This window comes from Papilio polytes, unplaced genomic scaffold (genome assembly GCF_000836215.1).
Source record: "Papilio polytes unplaced genomic scaffold, Ppol_1.0 DF820889.1, whole genome shotgun sequence".
In the NCBI taxonomy this organism is placed as follows: domain Eukaryota; kingdom Metazoa; phylum Arthropoda; class Insecta; order Lepidoptera; family Papilionidae; genus Papilio; species Papilio polytes.
The window spans coordinates 339389-355552 of record NW_013528315.1 but is presented as its reverse complement, the minus strand read 5'-3'; the positions used below and the strand labels follow the sequence as shown (position 1 = coordinate 355552).

General features: G+C 34.8%; 1 protein-coding gene across 1 annotated transcript in view; it reads left to right on the top strand.

Annotated features, from left to right (window-relative positions):
• Positions 1-16164, top strand: part of LOC106110068 (protein furry) — a 94929-nt gene that overhangs the window by 10200 nt on the left and 68565 nt on the right. The window contains 13 exon segments of the mRNA XM_013291754.1: positions 105-304; positions 699-772; positions 997-1118; positions 1651-1738; positions 2078-2169; positions 3157-3417; positions 5597-5644; positions 5646-5747; positions 6105-6254; positions 6558-6721; positions 7835-7998; positions 8448-8558; positions 10971-11125. Of these exon segments, the coding sequence (XP_013147208.1) occupies positions 105-304; positions 699-772; positions 997-1118; positions 1651-1738; positions 2078-2169; positions 3157-3417; positions 5597-5644; positions 5646-5747; positions 6105-6254; positions 6558-6721; positions 7835-7998; positions 8448-8558; positions 10971-11125 (1731 nt within the window).

The following is a 16164-nucleotide window of genomic DNA, read 5'->3' as shown; positions in this document are numbered from 1 at the left end:
TGGCAAATACTAATATTCGAGGAGAAAAACAATGTTAGAATAGACAAGCAAGTTAGACGAATGTAAAATGAAGATATTAACATATACGTGTTTAATCTTATCAGGGAGATCAAGTATCTGCTAGATAAGTTACAAGTGAGTCGCGAGGAGCCTGCATTGATAGAGGCTGCGGACGCGCACGTGCCTCACTTTGCTGAGAAGTGTCTGTCGCTGCTGCCTCCAGCGGAGAAGCAGGCGATACTCGCAGCTGGACAGCCGGACCTCGTATGGATAGCGGAGCGCAGCCACGCCGTATGGACCGCTGGTAAAACTATGAATCTACTAGCTTTCGCCCGTGACTATCCGCGTGGAGTAAAAAAAAATTAGTACCCTATGTGTTTTAGATCTAGAGGTTAGGCCTCTACATCTATGCCAAATTCGAGATTCGTTTAGCCGTTTTGTCTACAAACTAACCAACATCCATCCATCTATCTAAACTTTCGCATTATATATTAGTGAGATCTAACTGTCATGTAATTCCTTTTTTGTGGCAATAAATATTCATTCATTCATTCGTTCATAACAAATTGAAAATTTGTGGGCTTTGACAAAAGGCACTTCTAAAGAGTCGATAAATGTAAAATAAATAGTCAATTTCTCATTAAATAATGTTGAAAGTGCTTGTATATGTGAAATTTGATTGACGGTGTATGTTACAGGTTTACAACACGATGAAGCATCGACTAAGAACAGCTGGAGCTCTAGTTCTAGTAACGGAGCTGATCCCTGGGAGGTGAGTTACTATTTAATATTAACACATCAAATATAAACTAGCTTTTCCCGTGCGGCTTTATCCGCATGATTGCGACTTACACTCGTTTTTTTCTAATTTCCCCTAAACTAAATAGCGTGGAGATATGTAACGTGTCGTTAGTGTTTTTATTAAAATGAAGATTATTGGAAATATATTAGAATAGATATAAATATCCTGTTTTAATACTGAATGTATATTCACAGGTAATATTATACGGTCTATTGGAGCGCGGCCGCGTACCCGCCCGCTGCCCCGCCACCGTACTGCAGGCGTGGCCGATACTTCACGCCAGGATACATGCGCTGTACACCATTATAGAACCCGCGTAAGTATTGCCAAAAAAAATAATAATACCGCAATGTAGAATTGCCACAACAATAGATTATTGGCATAAACGTCACATCTCTGACAGCTGTCAATGTCATTACACGTTTTTGATTATGGCGAGCGATCCTAGCAAGAAATGTAGCTCTGAGTTTTTAAATTATCACGTTAGATTATATAAATTGTTTAAAAGTATAAACACTTATTTAAAACTGATTTTCTTATATATTTGAATAATTTACACCATTAAAATCATTTACGCTGGCTACATCATTCACATCCTTTACAACATTCACATCATTGACGTCATTTACATCATTCACATCATTGACGTCATTTACATCATTCACATCATTGACGTCATTTACATCATTCACATCATTTACATCATACACGTCATTGACGTCATTCACATCATTGACGTCATTCACATCACTTTAATTGACATTATTTATACTATTCACATCATTCGTTTCTACTCTTTAACCCTATATCTGCCTATTTGTACATCAATTGTGAAATGTTGGTTACAGACCAGTCAGCGACAATCGCGCCTCCTTGCTCTCTCGCAGTCCTGCTTTACCCAGAAAACCAGAGAAGGAAAGAGATGGATATATGCAAGTAAGTAAATTTTATTTCTATAACATGTTAAGTTTGGCAATTTAAAAAAATGGATTGGAAAATGGATCTTGATATATTTTTCTTTATGCGGCATTATAACTTGACCAGTACATTAGGTCAGTAGCGCTCTATAACTGGACTGTCAACAACTGACACATTGTGATCATTAACTGGTACCAGTGAGTCCATACAATCTGACTGGCCTACGCAACTGTCCCACTAGACTGACTAAGTATGAACCGGGCTTTAGTATCAGGCTTACGGTTATTCTAAATTTCTTTGCTTTTTTTAATTGAAAAATACTTTTTAGTTGGTTTTATATTTATCCGTTACTTTTAGGTGTGGAAGTATTATATGACGATGGCATACCTAGTGGTGCCGGCTGTGCCTAGTCCAGTCATCCGCTGTGCCAGTCCAGATTTGAGTCTAAGGTAAGTCAACTGTCTTTGTATACATTTACTACATTGAGTGTGACGGATTTTTTAATAATCATTAGGATTACAGTTCAAATCTATATTCGATCCTTGAGATATTAACCCTTTAAATGGATTACGTTTTTCGATTGATGTTGCTATCCCTCAGATTGACTTTGAACTAATTGGATTAAATTTGAATATCATGGATAAGTAAGTGTTTCGAAGTCGAATATTGATTTCTGCAGTATAAAAGTAAATCTTTCCGTCGCATTCCAATTTAACAATCTTTAACAAAATGGACACTACTATATAAATATTTTGATTGGCTTAACAAGTAATACTTTGGAATATTTTTTAATTGGCATTAAAGCATTTGTTTGTATAGTATTCTAAAATTAATTTGTTGTGCTGAGAGGAGTAGTGATCTTATTTTGCAATCACTTGTAATGTGGTATTAAACTCGTTTGCCTTTTAACAGATTAATAGAAATATTATTTATTAAAATACATATATTTTAAGAACAAGAAACGCCTGTTAAAATATGACTATGTGAAACGTCGCATGCGTTTATTACGTAACAATCCGCATATATTTCTAACATGGTAACTCTGTTTCTATTACGTTGAAATAAATGTTACAATATCTGAATATAGTTTAGTAATGTTGAGGAACAACTAGCAAGTTATATACTTTATTAGATATTTTATAAGGATTTCAAATATAATTCGACAATTGACAGCGTAATAGAAACTTGTAATGTTTAACTACTGTGAGACGCGATAATTTGACCAAATGATCTCAATTGGATTCTCACATTCGAGTCGATTATGTGTTTAATGTATTTATAACATTGTATTGCATCAAGATATAGAGAAAGTATGATGGAGAAGGGGGTACATGATAGTTAGAGAGCAACAATCGGTATAATATTTCGGTGGTGAGTGTGGTGAATGTGGTGCGTGTGACGGCAATGCGGCGGCCCAATGCGTGCCCTCTGTCCAGCCACGCGGAACCGGAGGGGTGGGCTGGCCCGGCCGCGCTGACTGGCTCCAGCGAGAGCCTCAACGCCACCGGCGGCTTCTTCACGCTGCCCCTCAGCTATGCCCGCGCGCACAGGCATCACAAACGGACGAGGTGGCCGATACAATCGCCAAACGCAATCACATCGTCAATCGCTATGTGCACGTCGCATTTGTTTATCATATCATCGTTTCTGTCGTGTTTCGGTACCATCTCGCTTATCCTCATCGTTGTCTTAACATAAGGCATGATTCAATGCCGTTATCATCCGTCGCCGCAGACCCCGTCGAACCGATGGAATCGTCAGCGCATACATTGTCGATTCCGCGCTCGCTTGTCAATTACCCGATACGAAAACCGCTGTATCGTTGCCATTCATCATATCACGCATAGGTAATGTGCACAGCTAGCAAACATCATTGTTCAATCGTCATTACTGGGACTGTTTGATCGCAAATAGATCGCAGGTTGTGCTGTGTCTCGCCGTCTTTTAGATATATACATACATCGACACGTTGTGCAATAGCATTATCATTTACTGTGCGCGCTCTCACATTGTAGTCGCATAATTTACGTGTTTTGTTTGTGAATGACAGTGTATGGCCAATAATTGTCTACTTGACATATATGGACTATCTATACGTGTTTATTTGAAATTGAAAGATTGATATTTCTTAATTACTTTCCTATTTAAATATTTGTATGAAATTTTTTATTTTTTAACAAATAAAAAACCTGTATAATCAATCTTTCTATTTCAATGTGTTTTCTAAAGAACGTAAAGCAGCCGTTTGCTAAACTGTCATAACTTTGAATGTGTAGTTAGTGATATGCTATGGGAACAATGCACTAATAAACTAAAATGACAACAATTAACTAACAACTGCTTAAGGATAAAACATTTAAAACAAATTGAAAAAAAACATAAATTAGTATAATATTAAATTCTTGAGTAAAGGATGAGTTTTGTATGTGTGTGTAAATAAGCTGTTTTTTTATATATCAAATACTGTCAACATGTTTTGGTGAATCATTGAAATAAGGTGTTTTTATATTATGCCATGTACAAATGAAGGCGTTGTGAATTCATTAGTTTTTATAATAATTATTTCATAAAGATCATAGTAGTAAAATCAAATTGTTATGATTTATGCAAGGTAACTTAATGTGTGCGAATATAACATTATTTGTTTGAAATAAGAAGTTGAAAGGCATGAATGGAATGAAATTTCAAAAGGTATAAGGGGCCAATTCTATTAGGTGTCTCATTTAAAATTATAATAAAGCATTTAATTTTTATTAGACTATAAAATATGAATATATTCAGTAATATATTTGATTCAATATGTTTTATATTTGTTATATAAAATTATTAATCTGAAAAGCTTTAAAGGCATTTCTTAAAACGTATTTAAATATTTCTTTTTCGCGTGCTATTTTTTTTGTGTTGTTTTACAGTAGTTTAAAGCGTTAAAACGTAAATATCTATTTGCTATCTGATTTTAGATATATCTAAACGCTAGTTGCTGAAGAGGCTGTTTTTGTTTCATTTTGTAAGCTTTTGTATATTTGTTCCGTATTGCTTCTGTTTGAAAAAATGTAGTACATAAATGTTTACACAAAGCTATTTTTTTCAATGTTGTTTCTGTGTTTTGCTATTACTTATGCCCGATAACTCTTCCTTTGTCAGAAAATGGCAATGCCTTTGCTGTTAAATGTTTTCCTTATAAATGTTGTAAATCTATCTCTTTATCTCACTTCAAAACTTAATAAAGATTCAAATCCAGTAGAAAAACTAGCTTGATGTCGTAAATAATAATATTAAAATGAATTATTAAGGTTACTTCATGCTATCTCTACCAAAAGGTAGGTAAATGGGAAATTGCATATGTGAGTAACAACTAATAATGTTAAATGGGAATTTTTTTTTTAGTAAATCTTTGTTTTAACGATTTTCATATTATTCATTTAAAAAAAAATTACCATTCATATTGAATAACAATTCGACAGTTTTAAGTAAAGTAACAGTTATCATTATAATTTTTGAACATTTTCAGCCAAAGGAAGTATACCAAAATGAACTATACTCAAAATACCCTAATTCAATAGTTATAACAAAAGAAATGTCACTTTATAAAGAAAAATTGGTGACACAAAAGAAATCACACACAGAAGTTTGTATTTCAAACTTCCAAGGAATATGTATGTACTGTCACATCCCTTTTAGGCTAAAATAACAGTTCGAATAATCTTACTTCTGAAAGAATTGTATATTCTGATCAGAACAATAAAGTAACCTTACCTTCAAATTTAACTTTTCAATAACTGTCATCTTCATGAATTGTTGGAGGTTATTTATTATTCTATTCAGGCTACATATATAAATATATGCAGTATTGTTTATCCCATGTTGTGATGTTAGTTCGTCGCCGGACTCGTTGAGCGAGCGCAGCGGGGGAGAGGCGCGGGGCCTCGCTCCACAAGCTGGCGGCGCCGCTGGTACGCTGCGAGGTGCACGAAGTCCGTGACGCCGCGGTTTCAGCTTGCGGACATATTAATCCTGATGCACTCAAGTAAATAATTCTATACTAGCTTTTCGCTCGCGATTCCTCCCACGTGGAATTAAAGATAAACAAAACTTAGTAGTCTATGTGTTCTTCCAGACTGTCCTCTCCGTATATGCCAAATTTCATCGAGATCTGTTCAGCCACTTAGACTACAAATTCTAACAAACATCTTTCCATCCATCCACCTAAACTTTCGTGTTTATAAGGTTAACTGTAACACATATAATTGTTAATTGGTCGCTAAAGTAATCCTCAGATTGATTTTCTACAAACGATAAAAATGTATCAAACTCTTGAAATAAAGTCGACTACTGAAAATTTGATTTTAAAAAAAATCATTTAGTTATATGTTTGTTCAACCAGGGACTTGTTTGAGGAGCTCCTGCCTATATTACGGGAAGCCGTGGATCGTAAACAAGAGAACATGCGCCGTCGTCGTCGCAGAGACGCGCTTCGTCTGCACCTCAATAAAATGTTGCTTATTATAGCGAGGAGGAATACATTTTCTAACAGGTAAATTATCTTACAATACATTTAACAACTGTATTCGAGTTATATAAGTAGCGCTAGTGTGACTGTAGATACTAACTTCATATAATTTAAACCTTAAACGTATCAGTTAACAGTAGTTAGTTAATTAAGGTCTGTGTAATAAAAAAATTAGCAGACATACTCAAGGAATTATTAGCACAGGATTTAATAGAATGACTGGACAAAGAATTAATACATGTATTAATGTCGAAAAAGGGATATAGTGTTTTCTGCGTACCCCTCTGGGTTGAAGCGTTATGTTTTAGTATGTTGTTTTGTGTTTAGTACATTTGCGTTGGAGAGCGGCGGTCTGCACTCCTCAATAACGGAGTATTTGGACGGCGTGCGGCAATGCCTCGAGGCGGAGACGGACAAAGACGCGGCGGCGGCGCGCGAACAACGGCTCACCTTCGCTGACTTTGTCACTGAACTTGTCAAGAGCTTTCCCAGTAAGATATTATGTTTACATATCTATATATTGACTGATATTATACATGCGAATGTTTTGATGAATCGCTAAACGGCTGAACGGATCTCTATAAAATCTGACATAGATTTAGGGGATAGTCTGGAAGGACATATAAGCAATTCAATTTTGCTGTGTTTTTTAATTCCACGCGGACAGAGTCGCAAGCAAAAGCTATAAAATTGAAGTCTCTATATGTGACATAAAAAATCAGATTTCCCGAAAACGTATATTCTTTGCTGAAAATGATAATCACATTTAAAAAGAAAATTGTCTGTCTACCTGCAAATTGTTCCAGCTAATATCTGAAACGGGTGGACAGATGTTTACAGGGTTTTGGATAGTAGCTGATACGACCCACAATGTTATGAACGATTATTTTTTATTTCCGTACTAAGTTTGGGAATACTTCCATATGTTATTTAAAGAGTATCATCTACCCTGTCTTATGCAATTGCCGTAGGGTCGGCGCACCGGGTCTTCGTCCTGCAAATAACTCTATCATCCGTCATCTCTCCCTTCTTGATCATGTCACCTTTCACGCAATACATCCATCTCTTTCTACCTCTACCTCTGCCGGTGTACCTCCACATTCATAACTAACTTCCTTGTTACATGCGATTCATCCCTTCTCATAACATGCGCATACCATGCTAATCGTTTACTCCTTATTTTCTCAACCACTGGGGCTACTCTCAAAGTAATTCTTTTTTTGTTATTTGTTATTTGAAGAGTATATTATTGATGTAACTGGGTAACACAAATAGATAATATACGAAATGAGTATATTAGAGGAAGTTTGAGAGTAGTCCCAATAGTAGAGAGGGTAAGGAGTAAAAGGTTAGCATGGTATGGGCATATTATAAGGAGGGATGAATCGCATGCTACAAGAAGAACGTGAGTTATGAATGTGGAAGGGTACACCGGTAGAGGTAGACCTAGAAAGAGATAGATGGATTATGTAAAAGGTGACATGATCTTGAAGGGTGATGACTTAGATGACGTATGATAGAGTTATGCGGAGGATAAAAACCTGTTGCGCCGACCCTATGGAGTAGGATATGGAGAAAGCTGATGATTATTGATGTAAATGCAGTCGAACTGTACGGTACGCTGATGAAGAAGGAGTTGTGCCGGGGCCTGTTCTCGCTGTTCGCGAGCTGTTGTGGGCCGCTGGCGAAGTACCTCGGCGCCTTGGTGACTCAGCCGCAGCCTCAGCAAGCACAAGATGACGACAGACTCAACTTGTCCGCACTCACGGTATAAATATAATTAAGATTACTTCATAGTATTGAAAACCTTTCCTATTGAATTATATAGCTTTAATACAAATGTTTATCTTCAACAAAAAATGTTTATAGCTTGTTGATTGGTACAGCGATAACTTGTTTCCTTTCCTAACGGCCTAAAATACTATCGTCTAAAAGTGCCTATAATCCAGGTCTAGGTCCCTAATTGATGATTTACATGTTGGTCTAGTTTCTTAACAAACTTTCTTGTATCTCATTACATATGTTAATGTTATAAGACCTCTATACAAATCTCTCTTCTCTCTCTATAGCTCGTATCCCATATGGTATAGATCTAAATTATTATTTTTGTAAGTTACAAATAAATTAAAAACCAATTAGAACTGTTTTATTGTTTTCCATTTCAAATCTACATTATAATTGTTTGGTTGTTTTATTTTATATAAATATTGTTGTTAGGCAATGAGTGCGTTGGTATGCTGCGGGCCGTGCTTCGCACCGGCCGCACTCGCTGAAGACGGCGCGCTCTATCCCTGGCTCAGTCAAATGCTCTCTTCCACTAATGATAAGGTATGAAAAACACTTTTATTTTTATTTCTTTATTTAAAAAACCATCATCATCCACTTGCCCTTATCCCTTACGGAGGGTCGGCACAGTATGTGCTGCTCCATACATCTCTATCAGCCGTCATATCTGAATCCACTCCTTTCTTAAGCATATCCTCTTTCACACAATCCATCCTTACTTGCTTCGGTCTTCCTCTTCCTTTGTAGCCAAAAATTATTATCATTTATTTATTTAAAAAACCAATAGCCTATAAATATAAAAACTTATTACATCAGGTTTTTATTTAAACTTGTAAAGTTAAAATATAATATAATGCAATAATAAACAAAAAATAATACAAAAAAATTTGATTAATCAAAACAAAGAAAGTCACACATCACAGTAAGGGAGTATAAATGAATATGAAGAAAAAAATAAAACAAATAATACATTATTAGTTAGTAGACAAAATGTCTTTTTAAATTTTGGTTTTAAAGTTTTATTTTCGAAAGGTTAAAGATGTCTATATTGTTAAAGTGTAAATTGTAAGTGTTCATGAGACGCGTAGTGTTGTTGGCAGCGTAGCGTTCATTTTTGAATTAAAAAAAAAAACGGAATTTATAAAATATATTAATTCAATAAACAAAAAAACAGTTCTTGGCCAAAAGAAGGCCGTGCTAGTTTTCAACCTCGCCTTAACTACTGGTATATGCTTCAGCTTATGAAATAGGTAGTTGATATATAGACAATCTTTGCACTGTGTGCGTTTGTGTGTGCTATGAAGAACTGACATATGTGAAATATACTTTTGCTATACCCGTAATGTAAACAAACGCTTGTTGAAAAGTACATACGTTCAAAACAATAACACAATTAAGGGTGCTTTTGTAAATCTTTCGTATAATAATGTTTTTCCTGTGTTCATAATACTGATAAGGAAGTACGGAAGGTCAAATTCGTTAATTGGAAAAACATCGTTTCTCACTTATACTGATAATGTTCATAATTATTTGTTGTTTCTTTTGTTATGATTTCCGAAAAGAAAATGTACAAAAATAAAGGAAAAAAATCTGTTAAGACGCAGATTGTGAACGTGGATTATCTCTTCAATTTATTTCAAGTTAAGAAATGCTTATCTGTTTTCGTATACTGTTTTTATATTTGTAATTTTATTATTTTTCTTAATGGGATTTTATCGATTTCATGCTAAATATATGGTAGTTATTATAGCCTCGCCATTTAAATTACATTTCAATAAATTACTGATAACATCAAGTTTATCCAATTGTAAAATTTGTTTTATAATATTTGCGCGTGTGCGTAAAACTACTTTGTTTCGTAAGATGTCAATATCACAGCATATTTTTGAATAATTCTTTCTTTAATAAAAAGCCCTATACTTACGTCACGCCTTAGGCCATATATTTTCACGCATTTAAACTCGGGAGATAAATAAATTGGTTAAAAACCCTGATGTGCGAAAGGGACCATAAGCTACAAGCTGCCAACATCAAGGAAGTAAGATTGTCATCATGTCATGTCATTTTGACATTTGCAATTGATAATTTGACAAATGGAAACAAAATAGTACCTATAGTAAAATTTTTATTATTTCATGCGGATGAAGCCGCACGAGAACAGCTAGTAATTAAAAAAAAGTAAATTATAGATTATCTAATCTATACTAATATTGTAAAGAGGAAAACTTTGAATTTTTGTATTTTTGTATGTATTGAAAAAAACCACTGGACCGATTTTAAAAATTCTTTCACCGTCAGAAAGGTAATTTATCTGTGAGTAACATAGGCTATATTTTATTACTACTAATGTTTAGGAACTATTAATAATCAGCGTGTTTCTGGACGGCGGCGTTAAAAATTCACTAATCTTTAACTTTTCTCGGCTTACGCTGCCTAAACCGTTAGAGGTATATAAAAATGATGTATGAAAGAATTGTAGATCTCAAAAAGTTCTACAGAAAAGTCCCCGATAGCATACATCTATCTTTAACGGTTCTCTCACAATAACCAAAACCTTACGCTATTTGCAGCGTTCTTTTATCGTTTTCAATATTAATCCTTATCCAAATAAATACGTTTGTTATTAGGAGAATTTAATGTAGAATAAAATTGTCCTTTACAGTATTTAAATTGGACTAATAGTTTAGAAGATATCGCGAACACAAACAATAAGGGTAACCGAAAAATCAGCTTACGAGCTACCGGGCTTAGAAATTTGGAATCTTGCATCGGTAGATTTCTGTTATTACGTAGAGTACTACTAAGTTAATAATTTTGGTAATTGGTTGAAAAAAAGGAAGAACGTAATAGGTTATATTTCTCATTCCACGCGGGCGAAGTCGCGAGCAACAGCTAGTGTGAAATAAAGATATTTGAATGAATGTATTACATAAATGTTAAATATTGTCCATACAGATCTATGAACTAGCCCGTGAGACTATCGTGTTGCTATTGGAACGCAACCCCGATATTGGCCCGCTACTGGACTGGACTGTGGACAAATGCTTCACTGGAACACCTCGGGTTGCTGACGGATGCTTCATGGCGTTAGCAACCATATTCAGTGCTAGGTAAGTTAAATATACGCAATATTTTACATTTCTAATGTTTTGTACTAACTTTAAAAACATAACATCAGTAATTTGAAAATCAAAGCCTACTCTTCAAGGGTTTTTCCGGTTTTGATTTATCAGAATTTAGTCATAAATAAAATTTGATATACGAAAATATAAAATTTGTTATAATATGTATAGATTTGTATGTAAGTTCGTTTTGCGGATTATTTTGCGATTTGTAACGTGTTATACAAACTTGTGATATCGCGTCTAATGACCTATATAGAGACAAATATTTGACTTGACACTGTTTACTGATTGCCACACTCGAAGTCGGTCAAGACGACCATCGGCAATCGATCACTTTAATACACTAGCTTACGCCTGCAACTCCTTCCGTGTGGAATTAAAAAAAAAAGTAAACAGCCTTAGAGACTATGCTCTGCACCTTTACCAAATACAATAGAGATCTGTTCAGTCGTTTAAGCGGCAAACTCTAACAAACATCGATCCATCTAAACTTTAGCATTTATGATATTAGTATGATAAGTTATTTCTCAAAGATGAAATATCTTGACATGCTCTTTTATTGTCAACTTAGTCCCTGAGGTATTCCTGAAGGTTAACCACAACGTAGTTTTACATATAACGTGTAGTGAAACACGATGTAACTTAAAGCTACTGTAAGTGTATGTTTACAACTAAGTTTGCGATTAAAGTGCACTTTACAAAGTAAAACCGACAAGGTCGCGTTTTACCGCAAACTTTATACTTTAAACGTAAACCTTACCTTTGAGTTAACGAGCTCTCTTCCATCATTATTTTATTTTATTTTCTATACATTTTTGTAACGCAGACCTTTGAGAATACTTTAGTTTTACAAACAAATGCTTTGCGACTGCCGTAGCCGATCTTGTTGACTTTTAATTTACTAAAACGGTACCACATCGAATATTTAAGTGATTGTTATTTAATAACAAAATCCGAATTATTACTAAATAGATACGTGTAAAAAACATCGCACTTTGAGTCGGATAAATAGTTAAATTAAATTTTCCCTACTTCATGTTATCGTGTAATATATGGTACTCTATGTCTATATTCTTTGAGAAAATATAGATTACTAGCTTCCGCCCGCGACTCCGTCCGCGTTGTCTTTATAAAAACAAAAGAAAGCAGTCTATAGCCTTCCAGACTATCCTCTACATCTATGCCAAATTTCTTCCAGATCTATTCAGCCTTTTAGGCTACAAACTCTAACAAACATTCATCCAAACTTTCACATTTATAATATTAGTAAGATTGTATGCGTTACTACAACTTTCATGACAACCCAAACGCATTGTCAACTAAAATAAGTTTAAAATCACTCTACGATCATCCCGCTGTTGGCTGATATTTGAATGTTCACGAATCATTGACTCTCTTGGCAGTCTAGTGCAGGGGTAGTGAACCTTTACATACTAACGTGCCATTTTTCTAAAAAATCCATCCAATCCATTTTTTTAAAACGATCATAGTCTCTATGTCAAACCACACCACGTCATGCGATAAGGTCCCAATATGTAATTTTTAATTGTTAGGTTACTTTGTAATTGTTAGATAGATTCCTTAGCGTAGATATTAATTCGTGTTCGCTTTTTGTATAGTAACTATTTTACACTTTTTCGTAGTACAATGAATTTTATGTTCAGCGACGTGCTTAAAACACTGTATCGAGTGCTATTTATTGTGTTCGTATCATTGGTTCTCCACTCGTGATCTAGTGAAATTCAATCCTTTATTTTTTTAACATAATTAAACCAGCGCTTGACCACGATTCCACCTAACCTAAGTGAAGACGCGGCCGAAGGATAGAGCGCGCTAGCTATAACTTTGTGTGCTTTATACATCTCACTTTGATCCTAACTCACAACTTGAAAACGATTTTAGGTAAATAATTAAAAATCAAAAGATAATTTAGAAGTCAAAGTCGATTGAATTGTTTATACTACAGCTGGTAGATTACCTCCTCCTCCCTGAAAAATGGTGCTAGTGATGAACGTAAAAATATTACATGCAATGTAAAAATATACGAGTAAATAAATGCCTGATATGTTAAAGGATAATAAGAGAACTGTTAAAGCAACCTTTAGGGCTTGTTCAAGTTGACTAGCGGGCGCGTTGGCGGGCGCGATTATACAAAATATGCAACATTTGATGTAATATCCAAGTGTTTACGTACGAAACTCACATGCGGACAATCTCGCGACAGACACGCTGGCGAAAATATCTGTCTTGATATGTTTGTGTGTTTTCATGTCGAAGTAGCGGAGCGCTCGATTTATTCGCGACGTCAGTTAGGTTTATCCAGTTTGAACTTGTTATTAGAAACGATCATTTTTTAATAAGATTGTCGTCCATCTCTGCGTCATTATCCTCTGACAAATCGTGACAGTCGCGGAAACACCTTTCGACCAATGTGAATATAAGCTCGACATATCTACCACGCCCGTCTCCGCGCCCGCTCCATCAGACTGTTTAACGTGAACAAGCCCTTAATCGCATATTTGATTCATTCGAATGAAAGTCATTTTACTGCAACTTTATATAGAGAAAATATGAAAAATAAAATACCAACAAACTCGCAGGATATGTCTGGTACTACGTTATTTGCATGACAAGATTAATATCTCTTGAATTTCACGTTCCGAATAAAAAGTTTTTAAAACTCGTGAAAATAATTACAGCGAGATCTCGCAGAGATGTATAAAGCAACAGTTTTAATCAGTGGTCCGGTTCACTTTAAGAAACATTCATTTGCAAAGTCCTGCTTTGACTAGCACAGTCAAAGGATTTTTCTACATTACATTATGTCAATATTTTATTTAGTGTCTATGTTGACTCCAACACTTTGTCAACATCGTATATGAGCGTTTATAAATGCTAACCGTCATGTAAGTTAAAACCTGTTGCAGGCGAAAAGATTTTTTAATTAAAAAAATATCAACAAAGATTTATTAAGTTTCTTTTTCCGAATTTTCAAAAGTAGTAAAATGTTGATATTGCTTGGAAGTTTCGATTTAAAGCTCGAGTATTTACACACGGATTTGGCTACATTATTGAATCAGTGAGGTAGTCGACTGTGAAATTCGTGTAAGCGTACTCGTGTTACAGTGTAGTCATTAATGCAAACTCGATAACATGCAGCGTGCCGCAGATCGAATAACGTTCGTTTGTTTTTAACATTTTTTGTAGTCTGTACCTCCCTACTCGCTGAAACTAAAATTTCCATCGCCCCTATGGCCCGCGGCAAAATTTTCCATTGCAGCTTTTAGATAATTAAGCTCAAAACCAAACACACTTCTTTATACAGAGGTATTTGTATATTATATGTTACTGGTTTACCGTGTTAACCGCTTGTGTGTAATTAGCAAATTGTTTTACCAAGAAATTTTGACCCTTTTGTTACGATGGTACTTCATTGACGGTCATTTAATGCAGCCCATAAGAATCGCGCACAGACGAGCAGCAGTGTCAATTCAACTAATAATGAAACGTGAATGAATTCGTTTGTATGCAATTTAATGAGTCTCTACAATTTTCTGGGCAAAGTGAAATTGGTCGGTGAACATGAATTTACCGGTGACATATATGTATATGTTTTATTAGCGAGTCGATCGCTTAAGCTAAGGAGGTGTGTTTATATTGATACTTCCCGAGGAGCGCCTTGCCAATCTGCTAAGTGACGGTAGTCGCCTATATCCGGTAACTGGGCATTATTTAGTTTTTGGGTGTCCCTAAGTCGATTGCTTGAATATGTGTCACACGTAAACATATGTATATTACATACTCATGTTCTTAATAAAGCTATTTTATTAACCAATTAGCTTTCGCCCGCGACTCCGTCCGCGTGGAATAAAAATCTTCATCTATAGCAAATTTCATCGAAATCCGTTCAGCCGTTTTGGCTACAAACTCTAATAAACATCAATCCTTTCGCATTTATAATATTAGTATTAGTGTGATTGTTCAAAATTAGTAGATAAATCTTACTTCTTACTAATATTATAAATGCGAAAGTTGTTATATTGTATAAATGCGGATGGATGGATGGATGGATAGATAGATGGATGGATGGATGAATGGATGTTTGTTAGCGTTTGTAGCCTTAACGGCTGAACGGATCTCTATAAAATTTGGCAGAGGTTTAGAGCATAGTCTGGAAGAACACATAGGCTACTTTTTATCCCGGGAATAGTTACGGTTCCCGTGGGATTCATTAATTTAGTTTTTTAATGTTTACTTGATCATTCTGCAACGGTTCAATATATCTTATTGAAATTTGGCACAGATATAAAACAAAGTCTGGAGTACACATGGGATAAGTTTCATCCCCGAGAAATGTCCGGTTCCCGAGGGATACGTAACTTTTTGTAATTTATATAGTTTGTTTTCTAATACTACGCGGACGAAGTCGCGGGCAACAGCTCGTATTTTTCATATGTTAACAAAAGGTAATGTGTTTCTTAGAAACTGTTTAAGTGATATTGAACTTGTAAAATATTCTGTCACAGAGAATATTCGGAGATGTTGGTATTGTCTTGGGAAGCCTTATGAATTTCGCCATTACCTTTATCAAAGTTGATATTATTTTACATTTATGAGAATAATAGACTCGGAAATAATATGAAATATTATATTTGATAGACATTATTGTCAGACGTCAAATTATATTGTTTTGTAAGAGAAACAATATATGAGACATTGTTTGCGTTACTTGTTATTATGTTTGATATCATAAAAATATTATCTATCTAAGAATAATGTTGTTTCCATTTTATATAAGAGTAATGTATGTTTCAAAAGATAGTAATTTTTAAAAACTGCGATCGATAATTTAGGGACATTCTAGAAAGTACGATCTTGATACATTTCGGAAGCTTGTCAGGCCCTTGATAAAATGTGAAACAAAATAGTCCTATCAAAAACTGAATACTGAATACAATATAAAATCCATTTTATAGACTATTTTCCCGATGTTTGCCCAAAGCTATTAATTGTATTAAAACTGA